The sequence below is a fragment of the Gorilla gorilla genome, chromosome 13 (assembly GCF_029281585.2).
Source record: "Gorilla gorilla gorilla isolate KB3781 chromosome 13, NHGRI_mGorGor1-v2.1_pri, whole genome shotgun sequence".
NCBI lineage: Eukaryota > Metazoa > Chordata > Mammalia > Primates > Hominidae > Gorilla > Gorilla gorilla.
In genome coordinates this window covers 65,716,292-65,738,104 of record NC_073237.2, presented here as the reverse complement: position 1 = coordinate 65,738,104, position 21,813 = coordinate 65,716,292, and the positions used below count along the sequence as shown (strand labels likewise).

The 21,813-nt window shown below is 44.3% G+C and overlaps 1 protein-coding gene across 4 annotated transcripts in view; it reads left to right on the top strand.

Moving 5' to 3' along the window:
- APBA1 (amyloid beta precursor protein binding family A member 1) overlaps positions 1-21,813 on the top strand; it is a 239,100-nt gene that overhangs the window by 154,126 nt on the left and 63,161 nt on the right. For all 4 annotated transcript variants that reach the window (XM_063696445.1, XM_063696444.1, XM_055350760.2 and 1 more), the window contains exon 2: positions 1,108-2,376. In XM_063696445.1, the coding sequence (XP_063552515.1) occupies positions 1,177-2,376 (1,200 nt within the window). In that variant the 5' untranslated portion in view covers positions 1,108-1,176. The remainder of the gene's footprint in view (positions 1-1,107; positions 2,377-21,813) is intronic.

Here is a 21,813-nt window from a genome sequence, read left to right as displayed (position 1 = left end):
TAGAATTTTAGATTCAGGTTACATGGGGAAAGTGAATAGAGTCCTCCCTTGGTATCCATGGGGGTTGGTTTCAGGACCCCAGTGGATATAAAAATCCACTATAAAATGGTATAGTATTTGCATATGATCTATGCACATCCTCCCATATACTGTAAATCATCTCTAGATTTCTCATAATACCTAATACAATATAAATGCCATATAAATTGTTGTTATACTTTATTTTTACTTGCATTATTTTTTATTGTTGTGTTGGATTTTTTTCCCTAATATTGTCTTCCGTGGTTGGTTGTATCCTGGATGCTGAGTGCGCAATAGGGAAGCCTAACTATTAGAAACCAGCTGCTATGTAACATTGGCCTCTAGGAAAAAGTGTCTCCTGGTCAAACAAGTTAGGGAAACCCTGTATCCTGTATCTTCCTCCTTCTGGATATTAACAATGAAAAGTCAACTGTAACTCAGCATTTTCCAAACTTACTTGACCACGAAGTCTTTTTTACCCTATGTAATAGCTGTTAACATCCTGCATGTAGGAAATGAGTCCAGTCACACCGTGGAGGTCCAGAAAATTAAGCCACTTGCCTGAGGTCACAAAGTCAGTAATGACAGAACCGGGGCGGGACCCCACTACTGGCTGATAGCCTCTCTCAGAATGGCTTCAAAAGGTGTTCAAGATTATGTTTCTTTGAAATTGATTTAAAGAGTGATTTCTAAAGTTGTAGGATCCTAGTTTAATTTGGGGAGATTTATCTGTTAGCAGATGGAAAATGTGTCAGTTGGCCCATTCAATTTAGTAGTACTCTTTATTCAGATGCATCAGAAATGGGACCCGAATCGTATGCGTGGTGGAGAACAAAACGTTCCTGAGGCGCTCAGTGTGAAGGGTGGGAACAGAGAAAGCCAATAAGCAATTAAACAAGTAGATATGTAATTACAAATTATGATGCGTGCTATGGGCTGTCAGATTGAACTTAAATTTGCAGTCTTTTTTTAATTGACCCAGAACCAAAAGGAATCAATAGCAGTTGTTTTTATGGTTATCTGAATACTCAGCTCATAACGACTGTTTGCACCACGTGACAGCCTCTCCCCTTCTTGTTTTTCCAGCCCAGTGGAGCAAAATGAGAGCGCAGTGAGCCGGGCCCAGCTTCTCTCCTAGCCGTTCCGACTCCCACCATGAACCACTTGGAGGGGTCTGCGGAGGTGGAGGTGACCGACGAGGCGGCAGGTGGGGAGGTGAACGAGTCGGTGGAGGCCGACCTGGAGCACCCCGAGGTGGAAGAGGAACAGCAGCAGCCGCCGCAGCAGCAGCACTATGTGGGCCGCCACCAGCGCGGGCGAGCCCTCGAGGACCTCCGCGCCCAGCTCGGCCAGGAGGAAGAGGAGCGCGGGGAATGCCTGGCGCGCTCAGCCAGCACGGAGAGCGGCTTCCACAACCACACGGACACCGCCGAGGGCGACGTGATCGCCGCGGCCCGCGACGGCTACGATGCGGAGCGCGCGCAGGACCCCGAGGACGAGAGCGCCTACGCTGTGCAGTACCGGCCCGAGGCCGAGGAGTACACGGAGCAGGCAGAGGCCGAGCACGCCGAGGCCACGCACCGCCGCGCGCTGCCCAACCACCTGCACTTCCACTCGCTGGAGCACGAGGAGGCCATGAATGCGGCCTACTCAGGCTACGTCTACACGCACCGGCTTTTCCACCGCGGCGAGGACGAGCCCTACGCGGAGCCCTACGCTGACTACGGCGGCCTCCAGGAGCACGTGTACGAGGAGATAGGGGACGCGCCCGAGCTGGACGCACGCGACGGCCTGCGGCTCTACGAGCAGGAGCGCGACGAGGCGGCCGCGTACCGCCAGGAGGCCCTGGGCGCGCGGCTGCACCATTACGACGAGCGCTCCGACGGCGAGTCCGACAGCCCGGAGAAGGAGGCCGAGTTCGCGCCCTACCCGCGCATGGACAGCTACGAGCAGGAGGAGGACATCGACCAGATAGTGGCCGAGGTGAAGCAGAGCATGAGCTCGCAGAGCCTCGACAAGGCAGCCGAGGACATGCCTGAGGCCGAGCAGGACCTGGAGCGTCCCCCTACCCCGGCCGGGGGTCGCCCCGACAGCCCCGGGCTGCAGGCGCCGGCGGGGCAGCAGCGGGCGGTGGGCCCCGCGGGCGGCGGCGAGGCGGGGCAGCGGTACAGCAAGGAGAAGCGCGATGCCATCTCGCTGGCCATCAAGGACATCAAGGAGGCCATCGAGGAGGTGAAAACCAGGACCATCCGTTCGCCTTACACCCCCGACGAGCCCAAAGAGCCCATCTGGGTCATGCGCCAGGACATTAGCCCCACCAGGGACTGTGACGACCAGAGGCCGATGGACGGAGATGTAAGTAGGTGCGGGTTTGGGCTTCCTCGGCCCCACGCGGCGGGAGGGAAGATGGCGCCCCATGGCCTTGTGTGCCCTTGGGTAGTGACTTTACGGGAAATGGTCTGTGGGGACGCTAAGAACTTTTCCACCGTAAGCCTCAGAAACAGCTTGCACCTAAACTCTCAAACGCCAGCGGGAGAGAATTAAAGTGTTGAATGCACTCATCAGATTCTTAGCAGGATGGCTTCAAATCAGTGCTTCCCACACTGTGCCTGGAGGCCTTGTGAGAAATGCATTATTGGGTACATCGCCCTCCACCCCCCCAGTTTCTGATTCAGAAAGTATGGAGTGGGGCCCGAGAATTTGTATTTCTAATGCCAAATAAAAAACAAGCCATGCTTGAGGAAGGAGAGACTTCACTGGAAAGGATTATTGCAAAGAGGAGAAAGATACTGTTTCGTTATAGGGAGGAAGGACTGTTGCCATAGGAGAACCTCTGACCTTAAGATCTTTAAGGGTCTCTAGAGTTAGGTACAAGGGGGAAGTTGTTTTATAGGGAGGAGTAGCCAAGTAGAAAGAATAGGGTATGTGAAAGTGGCATGAAAAGGGTAGGAGTTGAATGTGCTGTGGATCAGAGAATGTTTCCACCTGAGAGCAGCGTTTTCTCAGGAGTGGTTGTATGCTGGCCAAAGTTCACGCACCTGGAGGAAGGAGAGACACTTAACCAAAGTTTGGTTAGCAAGCAGTTCAGCTGATCCTTTGTGAAGAAAGAATGGGAATGTGGAGGGTCTGCGTCTGGCCTTGTCATAGGAAAACAAGAGGAGCATCCCTATCCCTGCTCTGTGTCAGAAAAGGAGGAGTTTCCCAGAACACAAAAGGTTGGGGGTATTTCTTCATTTTGTTTCTCTGGTTCTCAGGTAAAGTTCAACGTTGTCACTAACAAGTTCTCATGTGATGCTGCTGGTCCCAGGACGACAATTTGAGAACTGCCTTATATCAATCCCTTGAAGATTTGGGATGGGTAGTGTGCCCTCTTTGGAGGATAGCCTTCCGAGCCTTTTTCCGCCAGGGGTTTCTGCAGTTTTGTTTATTTGTTTTGTTTTGTTTTGTGACGGAGTCTTGCTCTGTCACCCAGGCTGGAGTGCAGTGATGCAATCTCTGCTCACCGTAACCTCCGCCTCCCAGGTTCAAGCAATTTTACCTCAGTCTCCCGAGTAGCTGGGATTACAGGCAAGTGTCACCACGTCCAGCTAATTTTTGTATTTTTTAGTAGAGACGGGGTTTCATAACGTTGGCCAGGCTGGTCTCGAACCGCTGGCCTCAAGTGAGCCACTCACCTCGGCCTCCCCAAGTGCTGGGATTACAGATGTGAGCCACAGCACCTGGCCGGTTTCTGCAATTTTTTTTGTTTTGGTTTGGTTTTTTGAGACAGAATTTCACTCTTTTTGCCCAGGCTGGAGTGCAATGGTGTGATCTCGGCTCACTGCAACCTCCGCCTCCCAGGTTCAAGTGATTTTCCTGCCTCAGTCTCCTGAGTAGCTGGGATGACAGGCGCATCCACTATGCCCAACTAATTTTGTATTTTTAGTAGGGATGGGGTTTCACCATGTTGGCTAGGCTGGGCTTGAACTCCTAACCTCAGGTGATCTGCCTGCCTTGGCTTCCCAAAGTGCTGGGATTACAGGTATGAAACACCACACCCAGGCTCTGCAGTTTTTTTCACCCACCCTATGCTTCATTGTGGTAGGTGCCTAATTTTTCACATCTGGTGGTATCAGGGCATCCTTCCCACTTCACAAAAGATATGTATTCTGTTTTAAAGCAAATTGTGTTTCATTGTGAAGAGCTACACAAAGTAATTGATGCCACTGTTGACATTTTCCATTTTTGAAATACCTAAGAAATGTGATAACATGGCAAGCTTAGGTGTCACAATCTGTTCAGAATGTATCAGGAAGACTAACCTTTGCTCTGACTCGTTTGCTATAAAGATTCTCTCTGCTTCTACTCTCCCTTTCCATACTCTTGAATAATTTTTAAGCCTTTCATTTAAAAATGGATCTTGGAGTAAGATAAGGGTCAAGAGCTTATATTCAATTTCATTTAATTCTGCATTTTATGATTGCACCAGGCCGTTTCTCAATATATATCTTTGGAGTGAGAAACCATTATTGTAAGGTATTTGTTCATTTTACTTACACATAAAGAGCTACGCAGGTCAGAGTGGTAGCATTCACCTCCTCTTTAAGGAATGGTCAGCATTTTCTGTTAGTGGATTAGGAAAGGTTGGAAACCAGTAGGGAAGGGAACTTCATTCTCCCCAGCAAGGGGACAGCATTGGGTCAGTGAGCTCAGACATGTCCTGTCTTTGTTTTCTAGGCTTCTGATTTAGTGAAAAATAAGTGCACTCACGTGTAGAATTCTCCTTGACCTCCAGCTGTCTCCAGATTCCTCCCAGCTAGGAGGGATTGCAGCAAGCATTTTGCAAATGAGGTGGAAATAGAGCAGGTTTTCAAAAGTAGGGAGTTGGCAAAAGGCTGGCTTCTGTATCCTTTTAGAAACCTGGAAAGCCACCAGAGGAAAAAGCTGCAGGCACAGTTGGTCCAGATGCTGGCCTCTTCCTTCAGCTTTCTCCAGTGCGCCAGCTCCTTGAAATGACCTGCTTAACCAATTGCCCCTGCAGCCTCACAGTGAGCCCACAGTACAGCCTATGGTAGGGCTAGAGGCTGGCTTTTATTCATTTGAACTAGGAGAACAACTTAATTCTCTTGCATGCTGTTTCATTCAAAAGGTGAAATTAATTATAGAACATTGTATGATGCTTTAGGAACCCACCATGTCAGAAAATCAGCTTGATGCTAAGAAATCAATATGGATCACTGGGTTATGAATAGTTAATATAAAGTGAAACTGAAAACCTGTGCTTTAAAGTATTCCAGCAGTCATTTTTAAGCTATTTGTGGGTTGTATTTCATCTGTCATGCCATATTTATAGGAAAGACCTTCCTTTGCTGCCTCTTTAATGGTCTAATGAGAATATAATGATATTATATTCTGTTGATTTCCATCTCAGCATCAAAAAATATTTACTGAACACTTGTTCTCCATGTATGCTGTTATAGAAAATGGAAAGGTGTTTTAAAACCATGTGATCTGAAGTCTGTCTGTGTGGTACTTATTAGAAATGCAAGTTACTGCCCTTCGTTTCCAAACCAGAATACCTGATGTGGGTCTCAGTGATCTGGTTGTTTCATTTTATTTTATTTTGTTTTGTAAACTTTCCCTGAGATTCGTAAGGATGTGAAAGATTGAGAACTACTGATTTAAAGGAAAAAATGTATTATCTGGGCACTTTCCCCATGTGAGTGCTGTGGATATAAGATTTAACTAAATCTTTTATTAGCACAGATAAAGTTTTAACAAAAAGAGGTATCTCACTGTGGTTATGGTCAGCAGACCTGGAGAAATGGTATTCTTACAAAAGCAGAATTTTGAGTATTTGCATTCTCAAAATGGCAAGATCACAAACTATAATGAAGCAAATAAAAGGAGACAAAAAAACTTATATTGCCATTTGTCAGCCACCGTTGCTAATTGCTAAATCTGCTTTTAACACTACTTTTAATTCCCCCAGAACTTAAGCGCTTTTTTCTTGGAGCAAACTGGCATTTGTTTGCTGGTGAGTTGTATATAGAGAGAAAATGGGATTGCTAATCCATAAGAGTTTACTGAACACTCTCTCAGCACTGAGAGAAAATAACTGTGTTCTAAACTTTTGAAAAAAATACTTATGTGATTTTCTTCTAGTAAGGAGTTTCACTTTTCTAAATATATGCCTGAGAAGTATCTCCCAATCCCCTTCTTGAAAAATATTGATAATGAAGACCTGTCATTTTTCTTTTCTTTTCTTTTCTTTTTTTCTTTTTATTTATTTACTTATTTATTTATTATACTTTAAGTTTTAGGGTACATGTGCACATTGTGCAGGTTAGTTACATATGTATACATGTGCCATGCTGGTGCGCTGCACCCACTAACTCGTCATCTAGCATTAGGTATATCTCCCAATGCTATCCCTCCCCCCTCCCCCCACCCCACCACAGTCCCCAGAGTGTGATATTCTCCTTCCTGTGTCCATGTGATCTCATTGTTCAATTCCCACCTATGAGTGAGAATATGTGGTGTTTGGTTTTTTGTTCTTGCGATAGTTTACTGAGAATGATTTCCAATTTCATCCATGTCCCTACAAAGGACATGAACTCATCATTTTTTATGGCTGCATAGTATTCCATGGTGTATATGTGCCACATTTTCTTAATCCAGTCTATCATTGTTGGACATTTGGGTTGGTTCCAAGTCTTTGCTATTGTGAATAATGCCGCAGTAAACATACGTGTGCATGTGTCTTTATAGCAGCATGATTTATAGTCCTTTGGGTATATACCCAGTAATGGGATGGCTGGGTCAAATGGTATTTCTAGTTCTAGATCCCTGAGGAATCGCCACACTGACTTCCACAAGGGTTGAACTAGTTTACAGTCCCACCAACAGTGTAAAAGTGTTCCTATTTCTCCACATCCTCTCCAGCACCTGTTGTTTCCTGACTTTTTAATGATTGCCATTCTAACTGGTGTGAGATGGTATCTCATTGTGGTTTTGATTTGCATTTCTCTGATGGCCAGTGATGATGAGCATTTTTTCATGTGTTTTTTGGCTGCATAAATGTCTTCTTTTGAGAATTGTCTGTTCATGTCCTTTGCCCACTTTTTCATGGGGTTGTTTGCTTTTTTCTGGTAAATTTGTTTGAGTTCATTGTAGATTCTGGATATTAGCCCTTTGTCAGATGAGTAGGTTGTGAAAATTTTCTCTCATTTTGTAGGTTGCCTGTTCACTCTGATGCTAGTTTCTTTTGCTGTGCAGAAGCTCTTTAGTTTAGTTAGATCCCATTTGTCAATTTTGGCTTTTGTTGCCATTGCTTTTGGTGTTTTGGACATGAAGTCCTTGCCCATGCCTATGTCCTGAATGGTAATGCCTAGGTTTTCTTCTAGGGTTTTTATGGTTTTAGGTCTGACGTTTAAGTCTGTAATCCATCTTGAATTGATTTTTGTATAAGGTGTAAGGAAGGGATCCAGTTTCAGCTTTCTACATATGGCTAGCCAGTTTTCCCAGCACCATTTATTAAATAGGGAGTCCTTTCCCCATTGCTTGTTTTTCTCAGGTTTGTCAAAGATCAGATAGTTGTAGATATGCGGCGTTATTTCTGAGGGCTCTGTTCTGTTCCATTGATCTATATCTCTGTTTTGGTACCAGTACCATGCTGTTTTGGTTACTGTAGCCTTGTAGTATAGTTTGAAGTCAGGTAGTGTGATGCCTCCAGCTTTGTTCTTTTGGCTTAGGATTGCCTTGGCGATGCGGGCTCTTTTTTGGTTCCATATGAACTTTAAAGTAGTTTTTTCCAATTCTGTGAAGAAAGTCATTGGTAGCTTGATGGAGATGGCATTGAATCTGTAAATTACCTTGGGCAGTATGGCCATTTTCACAATATTGATTCTTCCTACCCATGAGCATGAAATGTTCTTCCATTTGTTTGTATCCTCTTTTATTTCCTTGAGCAGTGGTTTGTAGTTCTCCTTGAAGAGGTCCTTCACATCCCCTGTAAGTTGGATTCCTAGGTATTTTATTCTCTTTGAAGCAATTGTGAATGGGAGTTCACTCATGATTTGGCTCTCTGTTTGTCTGCTATTGGTGTATAAGAATGCTTGTGATTTTTGTACATTGATTTTGTATCCTGAGACTTTGCTGAAGTTGCTTATCAGCTTAAGGAGATTTTGGGCTGAGACAGTGGGGTTTTCTAGATATACAATCATGTCGTCTGCAAACAGGGACAGTTTGACTTCCTCTTTTCCTAATTGAATACCCTTTATTTCCTTCTCCTGCCTGATTGCCCTGGCCAGAACTTCCAACACTATGTTGAATAGGAGTGGTGAAAGAGGGCATCCCTGTCTTGTGCCAGTTTTCAAAGGGAATGCTTCCAGTTTTTGCCCATTCAGTATGATATTGGCTGTAGGTTTGTCATAGATAGTTCTTATTACTTTGAAATACGTCCCATCAATACCTAATTTATTGAGAGTTTTTAGCATGAAGGGTTGTTGAATTTTGTCAAAGGCTTTTTCTGCATCTATTGAGATAATCATGTGGTTTTTGTCTTTGGCTCTGTTTATATGCTGGATTACATTTATTGATTTGCGTATATTGAACCAGCCTTGCATCCCAGGGATAAAGCCCCCTTGATCATGGTGGATAAGCTTTTTGATGTGTTGCTGGATTCGTTTTGCCAGTATTTTATTGAGGATTTTTGCATCAATGTTCATCAAGGATATTGGTCTAAAATTCTCTTTTTTGTTGTGTCTCTGCCTGGCTTTGGTATCAGAATGATGCTGGCCTCATAAAATGAGTTAGGGAGGATTCCCTCTTTTTCTATTGATTGGAATAGTTTCAGAAGGAACGGTACCAGTTCCTCCTTGTACCTCTGATAGAGTTCGGCTGTGAATCCATCTGGTCCTGGACTCTTTTTGGTTGGTAAACTATTGATTATTGCCACAATTTCAGCTCCTGTTATTGGTCTATTCAGAGATTCAACTTCTTCCTGGTTTAGCCTTGGGAGAGTGTATGTGTCGAGGAATTTATCCATTTCTTCTAGATTTTCTAGTTTGTTTGCATAGAGGTGTTTGTAGTATTCTCTGATGGTAGTTTGTATTTCTGTGGGATCGGTGGTGATATCCCCTTTATCATTTTTTATTGCGTCTATTTGATTCTTCTCTCTTTTTTTCTTTATTAGTCTTGCTAGCGGTCTATCAATTTTGTTGATCCTTTCAAAAAACCAGCTCTTGGATTCATTAATTTTTTGAAGGGTTTTTTGTGTCTCTATTTCCTTCAGTTCAGCTCTGATTTTAGTTATGTCTTGCCTTCTGCTAGCTTTTGAATGTGTTTGCTCTTGCTTTTCTAGTTCCTTTAATTGTGATGTTAGGGTGTCAATTTTGGATCTTTCCTGCTTTCTCTTGTGGGCATTTAGTGCTATAAATTTCCCTCTACACACTGCTTTGAATGCGTCCCAGAGATTCTGGTATGTTGTGTCTTTGTTCTCGTTGGTTTCAAAGAACATCTTTATTTCTGCCTTCATTTCGTTATGTACCCAGTAGTCATTCAGGAGCAGGTTGTTCAGTTTCCATGTAGTTGAGCGGTTTTGAGTGAGATTCTTAATCCTGAGTTCTAGTTTGATTGCACTGTGGTCTGAGAGATAGTTTGTTATAATTTCTGTTCTTTTACATTTGCTGAGGAGAGCTTTACTTCCAACTATGTGGTCAATTTTGGAATAGGTGTGGTGTGGTGCTGAAAAAAATGTATATTCTGTTGATTTGGGGTGGAGAGTTCTGTAGATGTCAATTAGGTCCGCTTTGTGCAGAACTGAGTTCAATTTCTGGGTATCCTTGTTGACTTTCTGTCTCGTTGATCTTTCTAATGTTGACAGTGGGGTGTTAAAGTCTCCCATTATTAATGTGTGGGAGTCTAAGTCTCTTTGTAGGTCACTCAGGACTTGCTTTATGAATCTGGGTGCTCCTGTATTGGGTGCATATATATTTCGGATAGTTAGCTCTTCTTGTTGAATTGATCCCTTTACCATTATGTAATGGCCTTCTTTGTCTCTTTTGATCTTTGTTGGTTTAAAGTCTGTTTTATCAGAGACTAGGATTGCAACCCCTACCTTTTTTTGTTTTCCATTTGCTTGGTAGATCTTCCTCCATCCTTTTATTTTGAGCCTATGTGTGTCTCTGCACATGAGATGGGTTTCCTGAATACAGCACACTGATGGGTCTTGACTCTTTATCCAGTTTTCCAGTCTGTGTCTTTTAATTGGAGCATTTAGTCCATTTACATTTAAAGTTAATATTGTTATGTGTGAATTTGATCCTGTCATTATGATGTTAGCTGGTGATTTTGCTCGTTAGTTGATGCAGTTTCTTCCTAGTCTCGATGGTCTTTACATTTTGGCATGATTTTGCAGCGGCTGGTACCAGTTGTTCCTTTCCATGTTTAGCGCTTCCTTCAGGAGCTCTTTAGGGCAGGACTGGTGGTGACAAAATCTCTCAGCATTTGCTTGTCTGTAAAGTATTTTATTTCTGCTTCACTTATGAAGCTTAGTTTGGCTGGATATGAAATTCTGGGTTGCAAATTCTTTTCTTTAAGAATGTTGAGTATTGGCCCCCACTCTCTTCTGGCTTGTAGGGTTTCTGCCAAGAGATCAGCTGTTAGTCTGATGGGCTTCCCTTTGAGGGTAGCCTGACCTTTCTCTCTGGCTGCCCTTAACATTTTTTCCTTCATTTCAACTTTGGTGAATCTGATAATTATGTGTCTTGGAGTTGCTCTTCTCGAGGAGTATCTTTGTGGCATTCTCTGTATTTCCTGAATCTGAACGTTGGCCTGCCTTGCTAGATTGGGGAAGTTCTCCTGGATAATATCCTGCAGAGTGTTTTCCAACTTGGTTCCATTCTCCCCATCACTTTCAGGTACACCAATCAGACGTAGATTTGGTCTTTTCACATAGTCCCATACTTCTTGGAGGCTTTGCTCATTTCTTTTTATTCTTTTTTCTCTAAACTTCCCTTCTCACTTCATTTCATTCATTTCATCTTCCATTGCTGATACCCTTTCTTCCAGTTGATCGCATCGGCTCCTGAGGCTTCTGCATTCTTCACGTAGTTCTCGAGTCTTGGTTTTACAGCTCCATCAGCTCTTTTAAGCACTTCTCTGTATTGGTTATTCTAGTTATACATTCTTCTAAATTTTTTTCAAAGTTTTCAACTTCTTTGCCTTTGGTTTGAATGTCCTCCCGTAGCTCAGAGTAATTTGATCATCTGAAGCCTTCTTCTCTCAGCTCGTCAAAGTCATTCTCCATCCAGCTTTGTTCCGTTGCTGGTGAGGAACTGCTTTCCTTTGGAGGAGGAGAGACGCTCTGCGTTTTAGACTTTCCAGTTTTTCTGTTCTGTTTTTTTCCCCATCTTTGTGGTTTTATCTACTTTTGGTCTTTGATGATGGTGATGTACAGATGGGTTTTTGGTGTGGATGTCCTTTCTGTTTGTTAGTTTTCCTTCTAACAGACAGGACCCTCAGCTGCAGGTCTGTTGGAGTACCCGGCTGTGTGAGGTGTCAGCCTGCCTCTGCTACGGGGTGCCTCCCAGTTAGGCTGCTCGGGGGTCAGGGGTCAGGGACCCACTTGAGGAGGCAGTCTGCCCGTTCTCAGATCTCCAGCTGCGTGCTGGGAGAACCACTGCTCTCTTCAAAGCTGTCAGACAGGGACATTTAAGTCTGCAGAGGTTACTGCTGTCTTTTTGTTTGTCTGTGCCCTGCCCCCAGAGGTGGAGCCTACAGAGGCAGGCAGGCCTCCTTGAGCTGTGGTGGGCTCCACCCAGTTCGAGCTTCCCAGCTGCTTTGTTTACCTAAGCAAGCCCGGGCAATGGCGGGCGCCCCTCCCCCAGCCTCGCTGCCGCCTTGCAGTTTGATCTCAGACTGCTGTGCTAGCAATCAGCGAGACTCCGTGGGCGTGGGACCCTCCGAGCCAGGTGCCGGATATAATCTCGTGGTGCACCGTTTTTTAAGCCTGTCCGAGAAGCGCAATATTCGGGTGGGAGTGACCCGATTTTCCAGGTGTGTCCATCACCCCTTTCTTTGATTCGGAAAGGGAACTCCCTGACCCCTTGCGCTTCCGAAGTGAAGCAATGCCTCGCCCTGCTTCGGCTCGCGCACGGTGCGCACACCCACTGACCTGTGCCCACTGTCTGGCACTCCCTAGTGAGATGAACCCAGTACCTCAGATGGAAATGCAGAAATCACCCGTCTTCTGCGTCGCTCTCCCTGGGAGCTGTAGACCAGAGCTGTTCCTATTTGGCCATCTTGGCTCCTCCTTCTTTTCTTTTTTTTTTCTTCTTTTTCTTTTTTTTTAGATGGAGTCTTGCTCTGTTGCCCAGGCTGGAGTGCAGTGGTGCGATCTTGGCTCACTGCAACCTCCGCCTCCCAGGCTCAAGCAATTCTCCTGTCTCAGCCTCCCAAGTAGCTGGGACTACAGGCGCATGCCACCATGCCCATCTAATTTTTGTATTTTTTAGTAGAGATGGGGTTTTGCCATATTGGCCAGGCTGGTCTTGAACTCCTGACCTCAGGTGATCCACCTGCTTCAGCCTCCCAAAATACTGGGATTACAGGCATGAGCCACCACACCCGGCCTGAAGACCAGTTCTGAAAATCTGCAGCCTACTGATCTGTCTATAGGCAACAGAATCATTCGAGAACAGAGTCACAGTAGACTCAGGGAGATTGATGTTAGCAAGCACACAGTGTAAGTTGGAGGGTTTTGGCTACTTTAAGTGGTGTGGTGTACAGCTTGAAATGGCGTTTATCTCTGCTACCTCCTAGAATTGCAGTAAAATAATAAAAAGCACAAACACTGACAGAGGAAACAGCAACAGATGAGCACAACAAAATTTGGCAACACCCAAGTGGTAACTGGCTGTGATGGAGGAGTTAGTGTGCCCCAGGATTTCCAGTTCTCTTATTTTTTCAAACATGGAGAAGACTGCACTTCCTCATCCTCTAGAAGTTAAGCGTGGCCAGGGAAATGTGAGCCCTGAAGTTGCTTCCAAGCGGGAGCAGCTAAGACAATGCTTTCTTCCCCAGTGGAAACAAACCCCAAAGCCTTATGTTAAGGGGGCAGCCTCACAAGATGGCTGTGCGCCTGTCAGCACAGGTCTCCTGAAACCACAATGGGTAGGGCTTCCTGGGACATGTACTCTGAGAGAGGAATCAACCTTTATCGTTTTAAGCCACAGAGATTTTTGGGGTGGTTTGTTATCACCGCACAGCCTGGTCCATCCTGACTAACACACTGATGAGGTTTCTGTTTTCTCTTTTCTGCCAAGTGTTTGTAAGGATGTGTGCGGTAGACACCCCCCAACAAAGGCCCAAGAATTAGAGACACAGATACCTCAGGTGGCAGAAATATGAGGGGTATGGCTGAAAAAGAAGAGGATTATTTGGAAGCCTGTCACAGGAGACATTAAACTTCCTGTGATGCCTTCTCCAATGCATGAAGCTAGGCGACTCCTCTTCCCCACAGAAGATGGGAGGCTTCTGTAAGGAAAGGGTGCACCAAAGGAGCACTGAAACTGGGGACATGGCAAGAGTTGGAAATGGAAACAAGGTGCCTTGGGGAACACACGGCCCACTAAGCAGTGAGACCCGGAGAATGCCTTACAACTGTTAGTTGTCAGGCTTAGAATCCAACCCACTCAGGATCCCTAGTCCCCAACAGATTAGTGTATTCCTCTCTGAGGTAACAGGCCCAAGAGAAAATACTACAGATACTAATGTTTGGGGGTTTCCTAGTACACCACCTGGCTTTCCACCTGATCACCCCATAGTGACGGCTCTTGCATCATAAGTACATTATCTTCCAATAGGCTTTTTGGGGATTTACTCTTAAATATGAGTGAACAGCCAAGGATCATCAGACATTTAAAGAACATCTCTAACATGAAAGACAAAGACATAAAGCAAATGGAAAGTCGCTTGGAGAAATCAAGACAGCAAAATTGAACTCTTCAAAACAGTAAAACAAGTATGGCAAAAGGGTAGAAAGTAGTAGGAACAAAGATAAAACAGAAGGGGAAATTATGAAAGACCATGTCCTGGAGCCAAAGAACACACGAACTTCCAGATTAAAAGAGTCTACTGGGTACCTATCTAGAATAATGAAATAGAAAATACTCACAGAAGTTTCAGAACAGGAGGGAGAAAGAGAATATTTTACAGGCTTCAGAGAAATAAAAACAAGAATGATCAGGAAACACAATGATGTTGGACTTTTCACAAGCAGTACTGGAAACTGGGAGACCTACAGCCAGTCTATCTTCAATTCAGTTTGAGGGTACAATAAAGGTGTTTTTAGACAAGCATGGTCCCAGAAAATTTACCTCATATGCACCCTTTCTCAGGAAACTACCGGAGGATTGCTCTTCTTGCATGGTAGCATAAACCAAAAAAGATGCAAGATCCAGGAAACGGGGGACCCAACCTGGGAATGCAGCAGAGAGAATCTCCAGGTGATAGGAAAGGAGATCCCAGGATCACAACCATGCAGAAGTCCAGCCACCAATCCCATGTGGCCTGCCGCTCAGAGGGCTCCAGTTAGGCAGTCTCTAGAAAGAGTGGAACTGAGAGATTTCCTGATAAATTTGTGCCACCAGGAGTTTTAGATGGTTTTAGGAGAGCTTGGCATAAATTATTGATCAGTCCATAGAAGACTAAGCAAACGGAAAAACAATTCCATTATTTACCTCAGTAAAAGCAATTGTTATATTGGCAAGAAATGCAATAATAATATGCGTTGTAGCTCAGCAGGGAAGAGTATATAGTCTTCAGAACACAAGCACTGAATATTGATTAACCAGAAATTGTAATATTGAGAGGATGAGGGTGCATGTAACATGAAAGAGGTAAATCTTATTTTTATAGTAGAGCCAGGAAATAATATCTAAAATTGAAAAACCAAGGTGAGGCAGTATAAACATGCTATTTATGAATATGGAAATAAATTCCAGGGAAAAACATTAGAAGAGTGGGACCATGGCATGGGAGGGACAGGGAAGACTTCAATTTTTGCCATAAACTGCATGATATCGTTTGACTTTTAAAATTATATTCATGTATTTCTTTGCTTTAATTGAAAAATATGCAAGAGTAGGAATCCTTTAGAGATGACTCACTGACCAAAGGAACCATCTCATTGTTACTGCTTTCCTGGAAACACAGAGAAAGGCAAACAATTCTGTACATTTTGTGCACAATGTCTAAGAAACAACCGCTTTATTAACTATGTTATATGGTAAGATGAGTGCACTAAGTTTTTAATTTCCTGCAGTGTTTGTGTTAAGCACACACACTTGCATTTGGCTTATGTGACACACATAAGAGTAAAGAAATAAAAAGTAGGTCAAGGCGGGGGCTGTACTACTTAAGGTGAAGATAACTAATTGGTAAGTGAATTTACAACTTGACAATGAAAAATCTGAAGAGTTCAGGAGCTGTGGGCTTGATAGTGTGCATAGTTTGGAAAGCACAGAACATTTGTGGGAAGGATAGCAGCAAGAATACTAACTGCAGTGGGAGTGATGCTTGCTGAGGTGAAGTGTGATGCGTTCATTTCTCCTCAGGTTTGTATACGTATATAGGTAAATGGTCTTTACTTCAAAAATGAAATGTTTTTGAGATGTCTTCTTTTACCAGGGTGCATTTAATGGCCCATTCTGCAACTTAGAATCCGCAGTAAAGTGTCATTTCTGTCAGTGGAGAATAATGCTCTAGGAGACCTTAGTTGTCAATAACAACAACAACAAAATGAGACATTTTTCTATGAACTGTGAGAACCTAATGCAACTGGAGTAATTTTTTTAAAGATTCAATGATTTTACTGGTACACCTTTAAAATGAAAAGGCTTCACCTTGAAATCCCATTTGAAGAACAAATGATTCATTTCAATCAAGGAAAAAAAACAAAAAGAGATGGGAGAATGTTTGCTTTGATCTCACTACCTGGACTGGAAGTATTGCCTCCAATTATTTTAGCTTGTCTTTAGAGTTTCACCTGTTGGTTCAGCTCTAGGCAAGACGTGTTGCCTGGCAGGTGTCTCCCCCACTGACATCAGACCATCACCATCTAGAAATCACCAGAGCAAAACTTGTCTGGTGATCTGCACACTAGAAGGCACGTTCTCCAGTTTACTTTGTGTTCTGTGGAATAAAAGAAACTGATGGAGAAGACTGATCTTTTTTAACCCTCTGGGCTCCAATTTTTTTCTCTTTGCCTGACCCCTCTCCCAAGAGGAATCTTTCTCAACTTTTCTGATGGATTGTCTCACCAGACAGTATATATGTGAAACTGTGCCAAGAAGTGATGGGACAAACAACAGGGAAATAAATGGGCGATTTAGCGAGAGAGAATTTTGTTGTCAGTTTCTAGTCAGAGTTGCAGCTCATAGGCCACAGTTCGGGTGTCTGACATGCTTGCTGAATAAGTGTATGCTCAATAAACTGCCCAGTAGTCTTTAGAAAAATTGTGTCCTCTGCCCCGACTATGCACTCTTTAGAGACAGTCTCACTCTGTGACCCAGGCTGGAGTGCAAGGATGCAATCCTAGCTCACTGCAGCCTCACACTCCTGGGCTCAAGGAATCCTCCTGCCTCAACCTACCTACTAGCTAGGGCTACGGGTGCATACCATCATGCCCAGCTAGTGTGTGTGTGTGTGTGTGTGTGTGTGTGTGTGTGTGTGTTTTGTAGAGACAGAGTCTTGTTATGTTGCCCAGGCTGGTCTCAAACTCCTGGCCTCAAGCATTGGCCTCTCAGAGTGTCATATTACAGGCATGAGCCACCATGCCCAGCCACTCATGTTTTCTGTGATACGTGTACTGGGGCCATATTGGAGAAGAAGGGAAGGTGCTGGGAGAGGAACAGATATATCATAGATAATTGAATTTCATATGTAACCCAGTTGTATCCTGGAGCCCATGTTGTCCTGGGAGTTATGAAATGTGATTTGAGTACAAACATGATCATCTTTAAAATGAAAAATACTTCCATTACAAGTGTAACTGGCAACATGTTCTGAGTCCAAAAATGTAGTTTCTCAATCCGCTTGTTTTGAAACAGTCTTCGCTGACTGCTTTCTTAAGAGCGGCGATAAGAGAGGAGGATTTCCGTTTAGACACAGGCCACTTCACTCCCCTGAAGAGTTCCACTTGCAGTTTTTCTCCTGTTGTTTCTCATATTGAGACAACAGACATTCAGCTTGACATGTCTAGCTGACCTCTTGGTCAGACCCTACCCGTGGGACACCAAAAAGTGAGTAAACAAGTCTGGTAATGGATTGAAGGAGAATTGGAGTCAGTCTGAACATTTTGGCCCCAGTTTACCCGGAAGGAATAGCTGAAAATAGACTTTTTGTGACCTGGGAGAATTATGAAATGCGATTTGGCTACAAATGTGATCATCTTTAAAATGAAAAATGCTAAATGTCTTTATGCTTCTATAGAATGGCTTCTACCCCATGCTTGTAATCATGCGGATCTCACCTCTATCCAGGTCACATTCCGATTAAATAAAGTCAGGGCTTCGCTCTTTAAACATAGATTTCAAGGCCCCAGACTTCTTGATTAGAGCCTCTGGAGGTTGGGTCTTGGCACGGGTGTTAATGAGATTCAGTCAAAATTGGTAAGTGCTGGCTTAGGCTGTGGACCAGAGTTTAACACTCAATTCTTTAGGATCTCATTTTCCACTTTTCTTGCGTGAGTTAACCTGTTGCCGCTGTAATTCACTGTCGGTGTCTCATCCTTCTCCTGTATCTCTCTCAGAGCAAGTCACACAGATGCGCTGCTCAGAGTGTCCATCGTATGTAAATATTTGGCTCACAGTCGATCTGCTGCAGTTACCTTGAGTTTGTCACCTGCTTTCCTCCCAGGCTTCAGTTTCCTCATCAGTAAAATGAGTTAATCAGGTTTATGTCCCAGGGAAGCTGTGAGAGAAAATGGTTTTGCAGATATCGAGTCCTATATGGAAATGTGAAACAAGAATCACAAGTTTGTTGTGTCAGTTACATTTGGAAGTCAAAGCTCACTTAACATTTGGGGTTGGTTACCGGCGATCTGAATTAGGGGGCTGGCCTTTAGTAGCCCTTCCTCACCCTCTCTAGGCTAGTGTTCCCTTTCTGCTGTCCTCAGCACTCAGATCCCCCACTGGGCTGCCCATCCTGGTCAGGCACTCAGGCGACCCTAGTTCTCAGCTTCCACCTTAAGCAGCATTGTACCGTCAGCCTTTTCTTCCAGGGTTGGTCTGATTAAATCAAACTAAACTGCTAATTAGTGATAATGGCAACATGCACCGCCCCTCCAGATAACATTTACCTTTTATTGGCATTCTACTCCTGATTCCAGAGACCACTGGAGAAAGTATTTTGAAGCGGGAAACCATTTCAGCACTAATGCTTCTTAATCAGAAACCAGCCACTCTCCTGCTGAGATGGAGGTATTGTCAAAATCCTGGGAAGTAAGGGCTTGGTGTGAACTCTTGCCCTGATCATGTGTACTTTTACATCCACTTTTTTTTTTTTTTAATTTCAAGAAAAATGTTGCAATTAGGGTGTAGGAGCTTCATGGTTTCATCTGGGGCCTTGATTGCCTTGGTGTTACCCTCTCCCTGCCCTGAATTCAGCATGCCACCGACATGGATTTTTTTTTTTTTTTTGGACTGTTGCTAGGAGACTACTGACCAAGGTCAAGTGCACATGCTAATTCATTAAGACTTGTTAGAGCCTCTTATCCTATCGACCTTGCTGTTGTGTTGTCAAGCTTACAAGGGTGAGTGAAAAGAACTGTCTTGCTGCCAAAGGATTCCATTTTTTGTGAAGGATTCTTGTTAAGGTATTCTGAACTGAGAGATTTCCTCTTGCTGATTACACTTGCAGAGTTCTGAACGGACAAAATTTTTCCAGGATCCGGTTAGCAAGGGATGAAGTTGAAATGGGATCTGAAATCAAGTAGACAGAATTTAGGATTAATATGTGTTCAGTTGGAGCCCTATTTCCCCAAGTGGATCAATTCTTGGCTGGAATGTGATGTATTCTTAGGGAAGGGAAGAAGGGTGGTTCTAGGATAGTTAGCCCCAGTCTGTCTCCATTTGTGCTGTTAAGAGGAAGAAAACTCCAAGCATCCTTATCTCCGATTTTCCCTTACCTGCTGCAGAACAGTATACATTCCAGTGTTGGCTCTAAAACCAACTTTGTTTTCTTATATGATCCAGACTATTTAGAAGAATGGGGCTGGCATACCCTTTAAGTCAACATCCCAGAAGCTTATTCAGAAGCATAACCTTAGAACCAAAGGACCCGCTGCCGGGACAGCAGAAATGGAACCCAGTGTGTTTTCCAGGCAGACCTCAGAAAAGGATGGGAAACTTCTTACACAAGCGAATGGTATCAGAGGTATAAATGTGTTCTCAACCGTCTGCCATGCAAAGTGATTAAGCTGAGCTGTCATAGCTGTTTCTCTGCTGATACCTTTGTGTTTCATTGAACACCAGCTACATAAAGGAATAAGAAATATGGCCTCAAAGCTATGCTGTTCCTTATTTTGCCAGTGAACTACAGAGAGTTTGTGACTACCGTTCTAGGTCAAAAGTTGAAAGTGCATCTTACAATTTATCATCCACTCATTCAATAAACGTTTTTAGATCCTTCTATAGATCACGCACTGTGCAAGACCCCAGGGATACAGCAATGACAGATAGAGGCTCTGACTGACACAGACACAGGCTCTGCTGGTGCAGAGTGTACAATCTAAGCTAGTCCTTAGTCAAGCCCCAAGCGAGACCTTCAAGCCTCCTCTGCTCTTAAGCCTTTCATCTGAATCCTTATTTAGTGTCTTAATTATCTGTTGCTGTGTAACAAATTTCCCCAAAATTTAGTGGCATAAAACAACCTTCCTTGACTATCTCACAGTTTCTCTCCATTAGGGTCTCTTGGAGGCTGCCATCAGGGGGTCAGGTGGCCTGCAGTCATCTGAAGCTCACATGCTTGTGGGGCAGGACTCAGCTTCTCATGGGCATTGGTGCTGAGGGCCTCGGTTCCCAGTTGACTGTTGGCCAGAGGTGTCCTCAGTTCTCTGCTACATGGGCTGTCTGACACTTGGCATCTTGCTTCATAAAGTATGCAGGATAAGAAGGTCATGGAGTCTGGTAGCAAGATGGAAGTCATGGTTTTTTGTAACCCAGTCACAGGGTGATATCCTATCACCTTTGCTGTATTTTATTGCTTTGAGTAAGTCACTCAGCCGTGCTCCCTCCCCAGGGAGGAGATTACCCAAGAGGCTGAATACCAGGAGGTGGAGATGATTGGGAGCCATCTGAGAACTCTGCCTTCCACATTTGGTATCTGTCATCGTTCCATGCCAGCAAAGAGCTACTGGGCTTCAAATTTAGGGCAGAGCAGCTGCTGGCCTTGTCCTCTCCCACTGACCTTGTCAACCATTCCAAACTCCTGGGCTGCATTTGTTTTGTTGTCTGGCTGAGAGGAGGCAGATTTGCAGATCCCGAAGTGACCGATGGACGATGAAACCAAAGTGGCGTAAAAGGGAAGGTGTGTGAGAGCTAGCACGGAGATGGGGCAGGGGGCTATGTCAGAAAAAGCTGGGACTAGGCCAGGCTGTGGAAATGGAAAAGAGGAGGTGTTGTCCTGAAGAAAGAGCAGGTCCATGGTGGACTGCTCAGAAGGAGGAGTTTAACTTTATCCCCAAGGGACTGCCATTGTCAAAAGAATTTGCTGTAAAGACCTTTTCATAAGTTAAGGCAGAGCTTTTCAACCAGTGTGCTGATGATACTCTCGGACTTTGGGGATGGAGAGTGACCTGGGCCACCGGGCACGTTGTCTTCAACCCTTGTGCCGCCTCATCGTGGCCTCCAGGTCCTCTCTGTGTGGCCCAGTGTATTGTACAAATATTAACATTTCCCTGTGTGCCATGGTGCAAAATGTTTGGGAAGCACAGAGTTAAGGGGTCTTGCTGGTGTGGGGGAGCCACGCAGGAGAGTGCAGGCCTTGAGACAGGCTGGCATCTCAGTGCTTGGTTTCTCCCTTGGGTGTGGCATGTGGATCCTCCTCTTCATGCTTCCATCTAAACCGCCTTTGCGCTGCTGGGGGAGTTTTCCATCGCAGGTGTTATCCATTATTGATGAGTCATGGAGAAGATGGTGGTGAATAATTAAGTAGGTTTCAGGTGCAGAATGAACATGAAAGGGAAGAAAGAATGAAAACAGAAGAGCCAGAGAAAGAATTCTAAGTTCTTTTGTACCAATAAGACACTGGGTAGATGCTTTCTATAACTTTCCATAAGGCCTGGCAGTTTTATTTGAGTCTGACTGGTGATTTTAAGTCTTACGTGTGCTGGTCATTTCTGAGTAATAACTGAAAAAGTTGCAGCTTTTCACAGCAGCAGTGAACACTCTAAACAGCGTCACCCAGCCTGTTCTGAGCAGTTCATAAATGGAAACCAGTGCAATTTTCAAGAGTGATAATGGGGGAAATGGCTGCACCATGGGCTAGGGAGAGTTAAATGGTGAGGAATATTCAGTCTGGACTCTTGAGAATCAACACCCCAATATTTTCTCTCTTTAAATAATTAATAGACGGAAGAAAGTGTTTTGAGAGATGCCCAGTGCTGTAAAGTAGGAAGAGATACCTCCTGCAGTGCTCACCATTTAGAAAGGGCTTTCTAGAATGGTGGCTAGCAGCTATGGGACTTGCATCCCACTGATTCGGATTAGAGTAGGTGCAATCGGACTGCCAACAAGAGTGGTCAGAAAT